Source organism: Macaca thibetana, chromosome 9, assembly GCF_024542745.1.
Source record: "Macaca thibetana thibetana isolate TM-01 chromosome 9, ASM2454274v1, whole genome shotgun sequence".
Taxonomy (NCBI): domain Eukaryota; kingdom Metazoa; phylum Chordata; class Mammalia; order Primates; family Cercopithecidae; genus Macaca; species Macaca thibetana.
In genome coordinates, this window is record NC_065586.1 from 63,551,470 (window position 1) to 63,569,264 (window position 17,795).

At 52.4% G+C, this 17,795-nt stretch overlaps 1 protein-coding gene across 3 annotated transcripts in view; it reads right to left on the reverse strand.

Moving 5' to 3' along the window:
* The window catches only part of COL13A1 (collagen type XIII alpha 1 chain), a 90,098-nt gene that overhangs the window by 48,389 nt on the left and 23,914 nt on the right, over window positions 1–17,795 (reverse strand). Inside the window, exons 8-14 of one of the 3 annotated variants that reach the window (XM_050802961.1) lie at window positions 17,692–17,718; window positions 17,569–17,595; window positions 16,694–16,720; window positions 13,474–13,539; window positions 9,413–9,520; window positions 7,312–7,338; window positions 6,487–6,522 (exon numbers count right to left, since the gene is read on the reverse strand). In XM_050802961.1, the coding sequence (XP_050658918.1) occupies window positions 6,487–6,522; window positions 7,312–7,338; window positions 9,413–9,520; window positions 13,474–13,539; window positions 16,694–16,720; window positions 17,569–17,595; window positions 17,692–17,718 (318 nt within the window). Of the gene's footprint in view, window positions 1–6,486; window positions 6,523–7,311; window positions 7,339–9,412; window positions 9,521–13,473; window positions 13,540–14,703; window positions 14,761–16,693; window positions 16,721–17,568; window positions 17,596–17,691; window positions 17,719–17,795 lie in introns of all 3 variants that reach the window. The other 2 variants (XM_050802962.1, XM_050802963.1) reach the window with 2 other exon arrangements.

Below are 17,795 nucleotides of genomic sequence, written 5' to 3' on the forward strand. Positions count from 1 at the left end.
AAGAAAATGCTGTCCCCGCACTAGCAGGCTCCTGCATCTATGGCTTCCATCTGCACGGAGCACTCAGTGGGAGTGGGAACGGCATGGGCTACTCAGGTCCTACAAGAGCAGGAGGGGTGCAGGAAGGTTTCAGGAATAGCTGTCGTGGAAGGTTGGGGCAAACTGCCTCCTCCAGGCTTTATTGGAGTCCTGAAACCATTCCAACTCCCTGGGGGACTCATTTGGGTGGAGTCAGTGCCAATGGGTAAAGCACTCCACTTCCTTAATTCTTTGGCAAGAGCAACACACCAAGTACACCCCGTTCTCTGCCGCGGACTCTGCAGACGCTGCTCCCAGAGAGCCTGGAGGCTCAGAGAAAGACCTGAATCCAGCCTTCTCTTACAAGAACGAAAACAGCTCAACTGCTACATCCTTTCCTTCCATTCATGGAGGGGTCTGGGGGAAGGTCTACTGGAAATCACCATGGCGTCCCTAAGGGTTGCTAAGAGGCAGATAGTAAAGTCATTCAGAGCAAGGCTTTGGGATCACACAGACCTGGCTTCTCTATTTCCTAGCTGTGGACCTTGGGGAAAATGGTCTCTGTGAACCTCAGTATGCTGGTCCATAAGTTGGGAATTGAGTGAAACCTACCTCACAGGGTCATTACAAGGATTCAATAAGTTCATGCATGAAAAGTGCCTAGTACATAGCCTGGCTTGTTGAAGAGGCCAGTAAGGTAGTTACAATTGCACGAGTTATCATTCTACAGAAATGTGTCCACCACACGGGCCCTTGCTCTGGCTGGCAGATCAGAATCCTCATGCCCTTTGGCTGAAGGATTGAGAAGGGGCAAGGAGAAGGGCCAGCACGGCCACAGAATGAAGGCTGAGATGGCCGGGTGGATGGGCTTCTGTCCCCGTGCCCTTCCCCAGCCCTCTAGCCATCTCATCAGAGGGCCCATCCCATTTCCTCCCCAGGGCATCCCTGTTTCTGGAGAGCCCCATTGGCCTCCAGGAGGGGTAGCGGCAGTTGCAAGCAGCTCTAGCTTGAAGCCCTCATGTTCCTCCTCTGGTCTGAAACCCACAGCCTGAAAGAGGGGAATGTGTGTTTCAGCCATGGTCCTTCATGCAAACCCTGAGGCTTAACATCCAGACCACCACAGACATCAAACGCGCCCCCAAAGTGAGACAAACAGACCAGCTCTGATGTACTTAGAGATAAGCGCTCACCAGGTTTTGTGATCCACGTACAATCTGACAATACTCGTCAATCCTCTTGACAGAGAGCCAAGGTTGTAATGTTTTAAACACGCTTTGCATCTTGCAACGTATTTAAAGTAGATCAGTGTCATAAATTTGGATCAAATAGATACCACATGGGTGCACAACAATACTCACAGTGTCTAGGCGGGAGGGCTGGCCCCGACTGGGGCATGGGGGCAGCACAGGGGCCACTGACCACACTGGGCTTTTATCTCAAGGAACTGGTGGAGAAGCCTGCCTTGGGGGTCTGGCTGGCCTTTGAGAGGATGCCAGGCCCAGTCCAGCTGCTGGGGGTGGTGGTGGACATTAGCAAACTTCATAGGCTGAGAGGCTATGGTGTCAGAAAGGTGTCCGTCCCTCCAAGTGGGTCAGATCTCTGGGGTGAAGCAAGGAAGCTCATGTTGGGGGCCCATCAGCTACCCCACAGGTCCCGCTCACATCCTGACCTCAAGAGGCAGTCACATGCCCCCTGTCTCAGCTTGGCATCCCCAGCTGCTGGCACTGTTCCTCCCCAGGGTAGTGGGGGAGGGCAAACTCATCTTCCCAGTCTCTGAGACCAAGCCACCCTTCATGTTAGTGCCTCCTCCCTGGGCCTTACTCCAAGCAGAGAGCACAGCATGGAGGAAAGAATTAAAGTGAGGACTGATGGGCAAAAGAAGGGAGGTGGGGGAACAGTCCTCCACATCCCAGAGAAACCATTAGTAGGCGGAGGTTGGGAGGGTTGGTCTGTGCAGTTAGCTTAGCCTGGGGTGAGTCCCCTGAGCAGACATTTAACTTCTGCACCAGGGTGCAAAGACAGACTGGCCACAAGGCTTGGACTGATGAGGCCTGGTTTCTAATTCCAGAATGGCTGTTTACCAGCTGTGCAACCTTGGGCAAAGTATTAACCTCTCTCATTTATACAATCAGGATAATGATTGTATCCTGTAACCACTGAGCTATGGTAAGAACTGAGTAAGTTTGAAAAAATGAACTTTCTAAAGTAGAGATGTGAAATATTGCTGCACTGCCCAAAGATGAAAAGTCGCTTCATCTCAAGATTCAGAGGGGAACAAACTTCTACCTGACCATGGTGATCACTGGCGTCAAGACATTTGCCATCCCGGTGAGGCTGGGGCAATGGGAGAGGCACTTGTAGCCTCCCAAGGAATGACCTCAAGTCCTTGGTGACGGGCCATCTGCTGCTGGTCATAGTTCCCAGTGCCAGCCCTCTGTACTTTGGTGGACTTGGAGGCAGTGGAGAGTTGGTGGCAAGATAAGAGTCCCAGCAGATAAAGGCCAGCACAGAGGAAAGGGTGCCCAGACCAGCCATGGGCTGTTGGCTTTGCAAGGCTAGTGGCTCCAGTGGCACCTACTGAAAAGACTCAGTGATAGGCTGGGAGAGGTGGAGGCAATGGGAACCTTCCAGTGACCCAGAGAGGTGGTGATGGGGCATGATGGCCTCACAGCCCCTCCAGATTCCATGAGAAGAGGCCACTGGAGAAAAGCAGAGAGGGTGGTTTGGCAGAGAAAGAAGGGTTGGGAGGCAAGAGTCCAGCACGAAGGGGAAGGGTCTTCTCCTCAGTGCCTCGTGAGACCTAGGAGTGGGGATGCTTCTGACAAGCCCTGGATGTGGACGGAGAAAAGGCGTGGACGAAGGTTCAAGGAGACAGAGCCTCCTCTCAAGGTCAGGGCTCAAGGCTCAGAGCTGCTCCTCTCTTAAGGGTATGGAGCCAACTCTGTCCCCATGAAGCTATGACTTCCCTGAGCTGGAAGGGATTTTAATCCAGTCTCCCAGCTGATGCAGAGACTTCTCTAAACACATCCTGGACCAGTCATTATCTAGCCTCTAACTGAACACCTCTGGTGACCAGAACTCCCTCCCACCTTCCCAAGGCATCTGGCGATTAGGAAGCTCCCTCTTCTGGAGCTGGAATTGCTCTTCTCGTAGAGTTTATTCATTGGCACTTGCTCTACTTCTAGTCTTGCAAAAGAAGTATGATCCTTCTTCCGCACTAGAGCAGGGAGGCTCTGAGCAAATCTCCCACGTCCTGGGGACAGGAAGTGCTCCCCCATCAGCAGGGCTACGCTGGTCTTCTCTGCAAATTCAATGTAGCCTGGGTTAAATGTTTCTTCCTACAATTTGAGTCTAGGATCGCCACTCTCCCGGGACAGGCCCTCTAGCATCAGGACACCCTAACCCCAAGCAGAGGATTCTCCGTACTCAGGACAGCAGACCCCATGCCCCTTTCTGGATGAATCAGTCTTGCAGTTTGCAGCAGAATGCAGACACCTGTCATGGTATAATGCCAGCCAAGGGCATCGCCGTGATGCCTGGAGACCCTCTGCTGCCCTGCAACTCCTTCACAACTCTTTCAAGCAAGAGCTGGCCTGGCTGCTAATGAAAAACCGACCCCGCGTTGCACCAGGAGGCAGTAAATTTTATGAGTCTGTGTGAGTGGATAGAGGCAACTGCGGGGGCTGATTTCCACTTCCTGATACAATACAAATGTCTTAGTTTATGTAGAACTAATTAAAGATCTCTCAGGTCTTGCCATTTCATTCACCAGGCACCCATAAAGCCATGTGGTTATGGCAACCTCCTGACTGCAGCGTGCGAGGAATGTGCTTTGCAGGGAGTGATTCTTCCCCTTCCAACATTTCTGCCCCTCTCCTGCTGCTGCCTTTCCTTCCTGCCTCTTTTCTCCTCTTGGAAGGCTCTAGCAGCTTCCCAGCCAGGGTCTGGAGGGCAGGGTTGTGCTCTTTACAGCAGGTGGTACCATGGGAAGGACCCAGACCTGGAACTGAACTCCTGCTCTGCCACTTATGAGCCAGGAGACTTTGGACAAGCTCCAGTGCTGTAGTTTGAATGTGTCCCCTATAACTCTTGTGTTGGAAACTTAATCCCCAGTGCAACAGTGTTGAGAGGTGGGACCTTTAGGAGGTGATTAGATTATGACAGCTCTGTCCTTGTGAATAAATTAATGTTGCTGTCGTGGGAGTGGGAGTTATCACGGGTTAGTTATTGTGGGAGTGAATTAGTTATTGTAAGAGTGGGTTATTGTGGGAGTGGATTAGTTATCGTGGGAGTGGGTTTGTCATTGCAGGAGTGGGCTAGTTATCATGGGAGTGGTTTAGTTATTGTGAGAGTGGGTTAGTTATTGTGGGAGTGGGTTGGTTATCATGGAAGTGGGTTGGTTATTGTGGGAGTGGGTTGGTTATCATGGAATTGGGTTAGTTATTGTGGGAGTGGGTTGGTTATCATGGAATTGGGTTAGTTATTGTGGGAGTGGGTTAGTTATTGTGGAAGTGGGTTAGTTATTATGGGAGTGGGTTGGTTATCATGGAAATGGGTTAGTTATTGTGGGAGAGGGTTAGTTATCATGGAAATGGGTTAGTTATTGTGGGAGTGGGTTAGTTATCGTGGAAGTGGGTTAGTTATTGTGGGAGTGGGTTAGTTATCATGGAAGTGGGTTAGTTATTGTGGAAGTGGGTTAGTTATTATGGGAGTGGGTTGGTTATCATGGACATGGGTTAGTTATTGTGGGAGAGGGTTAATTATCTTGGAAGTGGGTTAGTTATTGTGGGAGTGGGTATGTGATTGCGAGAGTGGGCTTGTTGTAAAAGCAAGCCCAGCCTTCTCTTGCTCGTATTCTCTCGCCCTCTCCTGCCCTTCTACTGTCCACCACGGGATGACACAACAAGAAGGTCCTCACCAGATATGGGCTCCTTGACCGTGGGCTTCCCAGCCTCCACAATGGTAAGAAATAAGTTTCTTGTCTTTATAAATTACCCAGTCTGTGGTGTTCTGTTATAGCAACATTAAATGGACCAAGACACACAGTTTTCTCATTTTTAAAATAGGAGAATAGTCACACCAGCCTCACAGAGTGCTTTTAGGGCTAAAAATAATGCAGTTTGTGTTGAAAGACAGTGCCTGGACCATAGTATGTGTTCAGTAAGTAGTGACTACCATAAAATTATTATTGCTATTATAGTTGTTGTAATGACTGCTTCTGGGTCTTTGCTCAAATTGTTTACCTATCTAAAATATTGTTTCCATTCATATTTTCTGGTTGAAGGCCAAAGTGGTAGATTAAAAATGGCCACAACCGGGCGTGTTGGCTCACGCCTGTAATCCCAGCATTTTGGGAGGCTGAGGTGGGCGGATCACAAGGTCAAGAGATTGAGACCATCCTGGCCAACATGGTGAAACCCCGTCTCTACCAAAAATACAAAATTTAATTGGGCGTGGTGGTACGCACCCGTAGTCCCAGCTACTCAGGAGGCTGAGGCAGGAGAATCACTTGAACCTGGGAGGCAGGTTTTGCAGTGAGCTGAGATCACGCCACTGCACTCCAACCTGGTGACAGAGTGAGACTCTGTCTCAAAAAACAAAAAACATAAAACAAAAAAACAAGGCCACAAATGCTTTCTACTCCTCCAATGAAGAAGTAGAGCCTAAGACTCTTCCCACACCAATAAGACATTAGAAAATGTGATACAAGCAGATATGTGACAAGTCTTTTTGCACTGGGACCTGCCCATTTTGAATGCTGTCCTGGATCTGCTGTGCTGTAAGGAAGTCTGTCTAGCTTCCTGGAGGATAAGAGGCCATGTGGAGAACAGGGGCCCCCAGCCCACAGCCAGCATTGACCACCAGACATGTGAATGGGGCCATCTCGTCCCCTCCCACCCTTCTATCTGTCATTTGTTGTGACTGCATGAGTGAGCCCAGGTGAGAATAGCAGAATTCCCAGACTGTCAAGCCACAGAATTGTGACAGAGAGTCAGTAAACTTGGAATGGTTTGTTACGCGGCAATAGATAACTGATACATCCACCCATTCATCAAGGTTGAGTTCTCAGGCTGTCTTCTCCCAGAATATTTCCCAAACTTCTCTCAATCTGAAATTTGTCTCTTTACCTCCTTTAATCACGCCATGCCTTGTGACAGTAGCACTTAATAAAGTCTGCCTTCACTGGGGTTATTTGTGCAGGAGTGCTTCTGACTCTCTGGCCCGTGAGAGCTGGACCCCTTCATGTCCTACATCCTTGCTCAGCACAGAAAGAACTCTGCCTAGCTGGATCCCAGTAATCTGGCTCCCACTTATCAGGCCCTCGGGGGGCCAGTGAGAACCTGGCCTGCCTCTGTACAGGCACAGCCATCTAGGTTGGAAGGGAGAGACCCTCTTGGGTCTGAGGTCCAGTAGGCCACTGCTTTGTCCAAAGTCCTGCCCCACTTGGATCCTTCTCCTCCATCTTACCTTCCGGCCGTGGTAGCCCTGGATCCCTGGGTCTCCCTGGGGAAATAAAGAGAAGGCCATTAAAGAGGTTTTCCCACTGCCAAACTTTGACTTGTGCCGTTCCCCACGCAATACCATCTCTCTTCCTCTCAATGACTCCAAGCCCCACTGCCCCTTCAACACTCATCTCCAGGTTTCCTAGGAGCAACAGCTCTTAGCTTCCTCTGAGGCCAACATAGATTGTTCTACTCTTGAGAACCAGCTCCACTTTGCAGAGGCTGAGGAATGGTGGGAAGAGTCACTTGGGTAGGGACCCAGGAGACCTGATTCCACTGAACATGGACAAGCCACTTTCTCCCAGGGCTCTCAGCTTCTGCATGTATAAAATAGTTGGGCACAATTAGTGCTTGGCATCTTCTTGTCCCCAGAGCCCCAGGGCCCCCAGCTTCAAAGGGAGAGCCTGTTTGACATTGTGGGCTTCTGGGTGAGGGTTCTCTGGAGACTGGATGACCCTAGAGGTCTCTTTCCATTCTGACTCCTTATAAAACACTATTTTATTTGGATATTGTGACGGTGTTCTGGGCATGAGCTTAGAGTTTCCAGCTAGACACTATGCTCCTCAGATGGTGGACTGTGCCTTCAATGCAGGCCCGTAGCACTTGCTTCATTGGCCTGGGCACACAAGAAGTGAAATTCTTGTTGGAATCAAATTAGTTCGTAAGAGGAGGGTGGTGTTTTGGAAGTGGGTCAAGCTTGATCCATCTCTCAGCTGAGATCCCTCTCTGCTCCTGCCTCAGTCAGGGAATTCTCCCACCTGTTCAACACATCACCCAGAAGGACACTCACCTTTGGTCCAGGAGGCCCAGGTAAGCCCTGTGAAAGAAAAAAAAAAAAAAAAAAGGTGAGTAGAGCTGGTTTCCACTGGTAAATGGTTGGGGCTAGCCATACTTACAGTGGACCCTAGGGGCAGAGTAGCCCCCAGTAGCTATGGCAAGAGAATAGGCATGCTAGCCAACAGCGGTAGCGGACCCCAGAAAGGGCTCTGAAACCTGCTGAGGGCACGTGGGGATAACAGGCTTATGTCCCTCTTTGCAGCCATGTGGGCGCCGTGGGCAACTCTGCTGTGCTCGCCCATGGAAAGTAGGTCAGCGGCATCATGCTAAATTGACAGTGTGGTTTGGTCCAGATCCTCATTCACCCACCTCCTAATTGGAACCCCTCCCTAGAAAGCCGGCCTTGCCCAGCAGAGCCTTGGTTTTGCCCTTGGTCCTGCCTGCCGGCAGAGGAGCCCTCTGTCTCCTTCTGCCCAGGGTGCTGTGGGCATGGCAGCTGGCCACAGTGAGGTGGTGTGAGTCGAGGGAGAGGCCAGGGAAGGCTGGCTCCACCGCAGCCTTGGGTGTAGGTGTGGACAGCAAACGTGGGCTGGAGAAAGCCATGATGCCTGAGTCTGGTCTGTTGCAATTGGTTTAAGAAACATGCTCTCTGGTTTTCTTTTTTTGGTTGTTGTTGTTGTTATAAACAATCTAACAAAGAAAACCACCTGGCTTGGGTTCAGTGAGTGAGAGCCCAAAGTGTTAGCAGGGGGGTGGGTGGAAAGGGCAGTGGTCGGCAAAAAGTGAATTCTGAGCGCTTTTTGGTTTTCTTGCCTTAGTTTGGTTCCATTTCCTAAGTTTCCCTTCCTTTCAGGTTTTCCCATCTGAAAACTGGTGGAAATAAGACTAATCCCCCTCTGTGGGGTGCTGGGGAGAAATTGTGGAAAAATTAAAAATTCATTGTAGGGGTCAAGCGTTGCAGGGGTCATTGTGCTGGCCTTCCCAGCCAAGGTGGGTGCCCTGTTCGGCCATAGCTATGGCCCAGCCCAGGGAGACCCTATAACAAGCTTCGAGATTGAAAGCTGGGCAGCCAAGGGGCCCAGACATGCAACCAGGCCATCTAGAATGTGGCCGTACACACGGAGTGCTATTTGTTGGGGACATCTGGCCTCTGGGATTCCACCTCTGGGACTCTATTCCAGCAAAACTATCAGAGATGCGCACAAACATTATGTTTCTTTGTCTATGTTCCATTCTTTTCACAATGAATTTATGGTGCTTTTGTCATAAGAAGGAAAAACAGGTTTTGTTTTGGTTTTTCTACCACATGGGAAAAACATTATTTAAAAAGCATTTTGCCCTTTACCTGCCTCTCCAATAACATTAGTCTTATGGGTGGGAGGAAGACCCGTTTTCTCTGAAGTCCAGGTATCCACTGAATTATTCTGTCCTGGGGCTTTGTTGTATAAATTGGGCTGAGAAAGAGTGGAATCTTAGCCAGGGCTTGAACATGGCTGACTTGGTGACCACTGGGCTTGACCTGTCACTTGAATGTGGTCCAGCCTGGAGGGGTGCCAGTTGGCCTCTCTGGAGTCCTCCAGGCAGTGGCCCTGCAGGCCTGGCAGGCTTGATGCATCCTCAGGCTTGGCGCAGGGCTCTTGGCTGACTGGGCCTTCAGCTCAGCTGGCAGGTGGCCCAGCAGTGTGAAACCTGCACACACCCCTGGAAGTCTTGTTCATTGGGGTGCCAGGTAGTTGGATGACCCCTCACTACCTCCTTCAAAACCCACTGCCCCTGACTCAGGTTTTCCTAAGGGGCTCAGGGATAGCCATCAGAAGTGCCCTTGGGAATTCTCTTTCCAAATTCCTCTCTGCTGGGGCTGGGAACGGGGCAGGTCGTTGGCGGTCTCCTCCCTGGAAGGCAGCGGGCATGGCCCAGGCTGTGTTTCAGAGCCAGAGTGCAACGGGTGGTGAGTGTGCTGGGGATGAATAGCCCCTTGCATGGTTCACCCACATCCAATGGCCCTGCCAAGGCATTTCTGCTTTTTGTAGGGGACCCACTGCCTATTCAAGGTTTGGAGGTTTCCAGAGAGTTCTTGGGACAAGTCTTGAAGGAGAGAGGAAGGGAATACTTACGGGTGGCCCCATGGGCCCTGGTAGTCCTGGGTGCCCCAGAGGTCCACTTGGTCCAGGGGGGCCTGGGGGCCCTGGTGGACCTTGGATGCTGGCTTGGCTCTGTTCACCCTGAGGTTCATGGAAACAAATGTTAGAGGGAAGGCCCCCAGAGCTGCAGACCGGCCCCCACCCTCAGGCCATGCACCCGGTGAAGGCCTGCTGTGATTTCTGCTGGGAAGGCAGTGGTGGTGGGGGGAGGGGGTGGCATGTTGGTGATGATGCTGTGGTAGTGGTGATGACATGCAGCGGCTGGTGGCAGTGAGAAGAACGCCAAGATGTTAGATCCCTGAAGGTGGGGCTTCCAAAGAGGACTGGTTGTGGAGAGACATTCTGTGGGGGCAGAAGTAGAGGAGCGAGTGGGAGACAGCCCCTGGCCCAACCAAAGGCCTGCTCCCAGCCTGGCCAGATAGCCTGAATCTTCAGTTTGGGCCTGCCTGTGTCACCATCCCTGAGTGGCGAGGCACAGGTCTCCCTAAGCCCCAGCCTCTCAGCCGTAGAATGGAAACAATAGCCCCCGTTTCCTGTCTCAGCTTTTTGCTGTCTTTGACTGTCTGACCCAGAGGATCAAATGGGATCCTTAGGTCAAAGCCCATGGAATTTTGTTTGGCTCACTAAACAACGGAGCAAGAGACTTTACGTACAAAATTTGAATTGGTGGCTTCTGATGAAACACTGGGAACCCTGGCTGTGCTGGGCCCACATTCCTACCTCCAAGGAGTGGCTGCCCGTTAAGTGGGGCCTGAGTTCTCTGGCTGCTTTTGTCCTCTCCCTCCTAGCCCTTCTCACACACAGCCTGCTTCTGTTACTTAGGTGATCTGCCTGGCCTCGGAGGGCAGTTGAGCCTGCAATCTTTGGTTTCATTGAAAGAGTTTAGAAGTTGTGTGGAAATGCTTTATGCTATGTGGGGAGGCTGTTCTGAGCCCAGCCTTCCCACCATACCTGTCCCCAGGATGGACTGTGAGCCCAGGGAGGTAGGGATAGCATCATGATCCCCCAGGAGGAGGAGACGGCCTAGTGCACGTGACCCAGATCTCAGGGCTGGGGCAACACAAAGTCATCTTAGATCTAAACCAACCCTGGCTCCTTGGTTTGTTATTTTCTAAATGACCTCTCTGGGATCAATCTGGGCTTAGCTCTTGTGAGGGGGCCCATCCCTGCAGATGGGCTGAAGCAGAACCTCCTGGCAGGTGTGGGAGCTCCAGGGTAGAGGCTGGGAGATGCAGGCGGCCAGAGTTCCAGGCCGGCCCACCTTTCTCAGAGGATCTCAGCAAGCCCCTGTGACACACCGGGACTCCTGCTTCCCCATGTGAGGAAGGCAGCTGATGACACTTGCTGCAAACTCTAGAGGGAAGTGGTGGTCATAAATAGGAGAGCACAACCTGGGAATGAGAAACGTAAACTTTCAGCAAGACCTGCTTGCACCATCTTTTGACTGGAAAACCTGTGGGCGGATGGCATCTCGCAGTGTCACTCTGGGGCCTGGGCCCTATCCTGCCACACCCTCTGAGAAGCCACTTTAGGGCTCTGGGTGTCCATGGCAGAGGAGGCAGGTGCTGAAATCACTTTGGCGGCTGCCGTGACTGCAGGTCCCCCACCCAGCTGCATGTTGGTTGTTGATAAGTCTCAGGTGTCAGTGTTTCTTCTGAACCGAGAAAGGCTTCACTAAGCCTCAGGCCTTAAGAGGGGACCAGTGCAGCCTCCTTTTCAACCACATTAAATCTGGTTCCGCTGCTTGGGTCCCAGAACCTCCTCGGAATCCTGTACTTTGTGTGTTTATATTTTTCATGGGTTTTCTACATTCACAAGATGGGGGAAGCTTAGTCTCAAGAAAACTCCTGAGGTCCTTTCTGACTGTGAAATTCTAGAATCTTCACAACGTCAGAAGTCTTATGTTACAGAAGAGAAAACTGAGACTCCAAGAAGTTGAATTCCCTGATCAAAGTCACATGGGAATTCAGGGTGGCGCCAGGACCCAAAGTTGGAACAGCAGACTCTTCCTATTCTTTCCAAGTAAGCCCCCAGCAAAAAGGGCTCACTGTCTACTCTTTCTGCATGTTGGAAATGACCTCCAGCACCATCTGCCAAGCACATCGTATCTCATATAAAGCTTCCTTTTTCAATGATTCTTAGTCCCGATGTTTAAGCGGCTTGCAGAGTCTGTAAAATCAATACTGGCTTATTGATAGAAAATGGACAAGCATTTTTATGTCCCATAGTGGCTGAGAGCATACAAAAACCTGATTCTGAAGGCAGAATCTGCAGCAGGCAGCTCAGAGGTGCCTCCTCTTCTTTCTCTACTTTGGAAACCAGGTCAGGGTAGCACAAAAAGTTCTGGCTTAACCACCTCTTGCTCCTGAAAAGGAGGCAGTAACATGCAGTGGCCTGGATGGGATCCTGCACCCCTCTCGATTTCTGCCTTTGCAAAGCGGGGGATAATGAGGTGGCTCTTGTGGGGAATGCATGAGATAATTTGCATAGAATTCTCACAACAATGCCTGGAACCTAGCGAGGGCTCAACAAAGAACAGCTGATACAACTAAGGCGGGGAGGGAGGTCACTGCTGGGGTCCAGGAGAATGGCTATTCTGAGAGTGTGGACCCAGCTCTCCCGGAATGGGGTCCGGCACAGGCTGGGGTGGGTGACAGAGGTGGGCCTGGTGCTTCGGAGCTGCCAGTGGGCCTCCTGAGTAGCCAGGCTCCGGTGAGTGCTCGGGCACACGGAGGCTCTCGAGGATTTGGCCAGGCGTAATGTGATATGTGGCCTATAGGCTTGGGTGGCACTGGAGTCACGTGTCCCTCTGTATTTTTAGCCGTTAATTGGAGGGATTTTTCAGCCTTGTTCAATCAGGTGCCTGAACATCCAGGACCTTGGGCTCCTGACTCCTGAGTCAGGCCGGATGGTTGCTTAAGGCTCTACAGTCAGGCTTGTAGACAGCAGCTCAGAGCCCTGCCACTGCTAACATCCCTGTGCCGGGCGGGGGACCCAGTGCAGCATGAGAAAGGTGAGGAGCACGGGGGCAGCCACGGGCCACCTGGCCTGGAATCAAGCTGTGATCTCTTGAAGAGCAGAGGCCAGATGGCTTTGTTCTTTGTGATCTGCTCCTATCCCAGCCCCCTTGGGTTAGAAGGCAGAAAGAAGGAAGCACTTGCTCACCATGTGGGTTGTGGACTACATTCCCTCCACAAATGCCCTTGCTCCCCAAACTCAGGTTACGAGGGATCAGATGCTAAGCAGTCTGCATTTCTAAGCAGAGAGGAGGTAGGTCCAGCTGAGAGAGCCCTGGATGTGGGGTCTGAAGACCTGACTTCAATTTCAATTCTGCTTCAAGGCCAGTTTCAATTCTGCCTCTTACTGTTAGTATAACCTTGGGCAAATCAATTCACTTCTCCGAGCCTCATCCTTGTCTCCAAAATATGGATAATAGTAATAATAACGGCTAACAATTATATCTCTTAAACTGTGCCAGGAACTATTCCAAGTGCTTTACATATCAACAACAGCCCTGTGAAATAGACACTGTTATTATTCTTATTTTATAGATGAGAAAGCTGGGACACAGAGAGGTCAAGTGACTTTCCCCAAATCACACAGCTAGTAACAGGCAGAGAGACTGGGTACAAATTCCTGCTCTGCAATGTACTGGCTGTGTGACCTTGGCAACTTGGTTAACCTCTCTGAGCCTTGATTTCCTCATCTATGAAATAAGGATGATCATGCCTAATTCATAAAACTGTTGGTGAATGAAATATAAGCAGGCCTGCGAACTGGGTAACAGGGTACCTGGCACACACTGACAGCTTTTGTTGGTGGCTGTTGTGAGTAATCATTGTGTGGTGATAGTTGTGGGTCTTCTGGGTCCTGTGTGTTGTGTATTTCCATGTCTATGGTATACGTGGGCCTATTTTTGTCTAATTTAATTTTGCTGAATTAGAGTGAGGTTCTGGCTTTGTCTGCAGCCCCAGCAGGCTTGCCAGGCCCCTTGGGAAAGCCACACATGGTCTGGACAAACGGGAGGTGTCTACCTGGAATGTCCGCCTTTTTATGACCGGGGGTGGAGCCAGTCGCACTGAATTGAGGAGAGGCAGCAGCTGAGGAGAAAGATGAGTTGGAGGGCCAGAGGGCAAAGGCCAAAGATCACAGGTATTCAGATCGATGCCAAAAGTCACCAGGAGGGCAGGGCGGCCAAGAGGGACCGGAGCAGAGGAAGAGAGAAGAGAGATTAGCGTGCACATGAGGAGTGGGAGGGAAGGAGTGGACAGGGCACTCTCATGGCTTGAGGGTGCAGAGCGGAGCTTGCCCTTGGATAGCACAGCTGTCCCTTGGGAGGAGTTGTGGCCCTCAGTCCACACCCGGCCTCGGCCTCCAGGTCAGAGTTTGGGGTGTTGACCAGCCGCCCCCGGAATGGGACAATGGCCCCCCATGGCCAGGCTTGCCCTCCGTGGCCATGCTGGGCTGCAGAGGCTGCTGGACATGCAGCCCAAAATTGCACTGCCAGCCCCACCCATCCCTGCTTGGTGGACAGAAGGGAGCCAACTCAGAGGGTCTGGCCAGGGAACCACTGGGCCCGTGAAATTGGTACTTGAAGTTGGGCTGGTGTGCGGCTGGTGGGTTCTTTTTTTGGTTGAGCAAGAAAGGCTGGTGTCAGCGCATCTGGGGAGGGTGGTCAAGGACAGTGCCAAGCCCAGCTCCCCGGGAGTTGAGCTGGCTGAGGGTGCGGCCAGTATGGGCACATGCTAAGTGCTGCTGAGGGCTCACCCTGGGGCTGCAGGGCCTGGAAAATAGAGGCTGGGCAAAGATATCTCCAGAACGCTCAACCATGTTTTTGCGGGAGGCAAATTGCAGTCATATTATCTAATGTGATTTTCATTTCTGGAAATTCTTGCAGCTTCTAGTCCCTCTACCCATTGAAGCTGAGCAACCCATGGTTTTAGGAGGCCCTTAGAGCCCATGTGAAAACAAAGATGGCATATACTGTCATCAGCCGCTTGTTTTTGAAAGTACTTAAATCACACAAGACTCCTGGGATGAGTGTTAAGAACCAGGAGCTGTTTGGGCTGTGAATGTGCCCAGCTGGGGATCGGGAGCCCAAGTGTGGCCTTTCCAGGTCACAGCTGCTGCCTTCTTGGACAGTAGTTGCACGCAGACCTCCACCCGCTCCCGCTGCCGGGGCCTGGGGATGTGCAATGTTGGGCTGTATGTTCAGGAAGCCTCTCAGTGGAGAGCGGCCCGGAGACCTTCCAGAACCTACAAACCTTCAGGGCAATTATCTGGCTGGAGCGCAGAGCTGCTGGCATGCTGCTTAGGCACTCCTAGTTTGGGAGGGGATGGAGGTGGCAGAGACAGGGCAACAGGGACCGTGATGGGAGAGCCCACAGACACCAGCTCCCCTCCTCCCCACCCCTCTCCTCTCCCTCCCTGGGGAAGCCACAGGCTGGAGTGGAGGAGGGGCCACCTGGATCTCTTGGTGTCTTCCAGGCCTCAAGACCTGCCACCCCAACCCTGCCTGCAGACCCCTTGGAAAGCCAACAGATCTCTAGAAGCCCCCTGATTTTCTACCCTCTTCTAAATAAACTTGCTCTCCACCTCAGCTGGGACCCCAAATCTACTCCCCCACCCCATGCCTGACATGTTCCCCAGAATGCCACCGTCATGAGGCCAGGCTTCACTGTACCCTGTGGCCAGGGGTCTTCTGCAGACTTCTGTCACTGTGCCCTTCCCTTTCCTTGTGTTGGGCTGAGAAGCAGAGACCCCTGCTCCCACCCCACCCCAAGCGCTCACTGAGGACGGGTGACACACTACCAAAGCGTCTGCAGTTGTGTTGTCTTTTGTGCTGGGGGATGTTGTCTTTCTTTCGGGTAACATAACAATCCTGTGAGCCTATCGTTTCAAATAAACACAGCTGACCTTCTATTATTGTATCAGGATCAAGCTGGCCGGAACACAAGGGCCCCTGCATCCCTGGAGCACATGCCGCTGACGGGCTGGCTCTGACTGCGCTGCTGCTGGCCTGCCTTCCTCAGCCCGGGCCTAGCACCGCCGCAGCCTTAAACCCATCCCAGCCTCTCACGTACCAGACTCGCAGTGGTTCCCTGGCCCAGGAACCCAGACCTCAGGTCTGCCTTCCAGCCTCCTGAGGGTCTGGGCAGAGGCCGGGCCCTGCTAGCATGGCCCTCCTGATGGCCTTCTAGAGTCAAGCTGACGCTGAGCTCCGGCTTATGTCTGTCTCCACTCCCCAAATCCCACCAGCTGGACCTGCGTGGCAGGGGTGGGCAGCCAGGGAAGCTGAGCACCATGGGGCACATGACAGAGGGGAGAGAGGCCTAAAGATGCTCATCCTCCATCCCTGCTGTCCAGGTCTGGGAGCAACGAGGCCAATCCACAAAATGAGGGGCTTTTTTTTTTTTTTTTCTGGGCCTAGCTCACTGGGGCTCCTGCTGGAGGAAGCTGTGCGTATCTTGCTCTCCCCTGTCCCAAGATCGACCCTGCTGCTGGAACACAAGTTTGAAGATTCCTAACAGGACAACAGCAGTCTTTTGGGTTCTGTTTCTTGGGGTGGAGCAAGGAAAAGGAAGGAGGAGGCAGGGGTGGGCAGAGGAAGCATCTCAGCCTGAAATCCCCAGCCTGCTTGGAGAAGGGCTTCCACTGTTCTCAAACAGGCCAAGGAGAGACTTTATCCTTCAATTGCTACAGTCAGTCCCCGATTATCTCCATCATCAAGGTTTGGATGTGAAACACCATCATCTGATACAATGACTAATCGAAAAGTCCCACTTTTTTGGCCATGGCTAGGCTGCCGGACATCACCCCCCACCGCCACACACACACACACACACACACACACACACACACTTGCACACACATGCTGGATGGGTGGGGAGTCGGACTCACACAAGCCACGCTGCCATAGAGGGCCATGTGCAGAGGAGCCACAGAGCTCCACACGAAGCAAGAGACTCCAACATACTGAGTTGGCCGTACGTACAAAGGGGCAGATGTACAGACACGCACGGATGATGAACAGCTCCATACAGCCCATGGCCAGAGAGACACATCAGCTGCTCCCACCAGACGCACTGCCACCCCACACCCCTCTTTCTGACTGCTGAGTGCAGAGGGCACTGGGGGCTCCTGTTCCCCCACGATCCGTTAGGAACTGGAGACCCCAGGGAGATGAGGCTGAGCTGGGGGCTGTGCCCCAGGGATGGATCAAAGGGCCTTGCTCAATTTTAGGGGTTCACTTACCCGGTGTGGGTACTCTCCACACTGACCCTGGGAAGGAGAGAGAAGGGAAAGGGGGTGTTAGGCACTTGTTGGGGGTACCTGTCTCTCAGGGCACCCCCAGAACTTCAGGACATGTCACACATCTCACCACTCACCAGCCCTCCTGCTCTAGCTTTCATTTGAGCCCTCTGAGGCAGGAGAACTAAGTCCCTCCCTTGCCCCTGGCTAGCAGCAGGGAAGAAACTTCCAGGGCCTGTCTGGAAGTTGCCCCATGGAGCCTAGGGGCGGAGCTTCGCCTTACACCACTTGCCATAATGGCAGAGTCGGGAGTTATGCCCCATGCCTGGCTAAAGGTTGACCCTCTAGACAGGCCCACCAGACAGCCCTGAACAGAAGCCACTGGATGGGAGCAGCTGGCACCATGGGGGCCCCCAAGCCACCTTCTCTGAGCTGGGAGCACCAGGCCCCTGTACCAGTGGCCCAAAAGCAAGCACAGCAGAGTCTCTATCAGAAATTCAACAAGACAGAGAGGGCAGGAGGCCAGGCCAGTGGTTGACAGATTGATGCCTCAGAATCCCAGAGGCTCACAGAGGCGTCAGGGAACACCATGGGGTGACAGCTGGGAGGGACCCAGAAACAGGCTGAAGAGGGCCAGGCTCCAGGAGGACCCCTGGAAAAGGATGTTACCCAGGCCAGGCTCCAGGAGGACCCTTCACTCCAAGAAAAGGATGTCACCTGGAGCGGCGTCAACTGAATCTATTATGCGGCACCTCGGGGGCTTTCCTGGTTCTGTCAATTAAAACTAAAGTTTGAAAATAACCACTATTGACCCCTTTCTACCAACTGGGGGACCGTTTCCTGAGATGGAGACTCTAGGAAACCTCCACTGCTCTTACCTTTTCTCCTTTTTGTCCCTGAGGTCCCTACAAAGAGACGGAGATGAGAGAGTTAGAAACCGAAGCTGAGGTCACAACCACCTGAAGCTTCTCTGCTGGGAAATAGAAGGATGAGGTACCAACCGGCTGTCCTGGGGGACCCGTCAGACCCTGTGGGAAGCAAACATACACAGATCAGTGGGCAGACAGAAGACGGGCAATCAGGGACACCTGCCTAGGTGGAGATT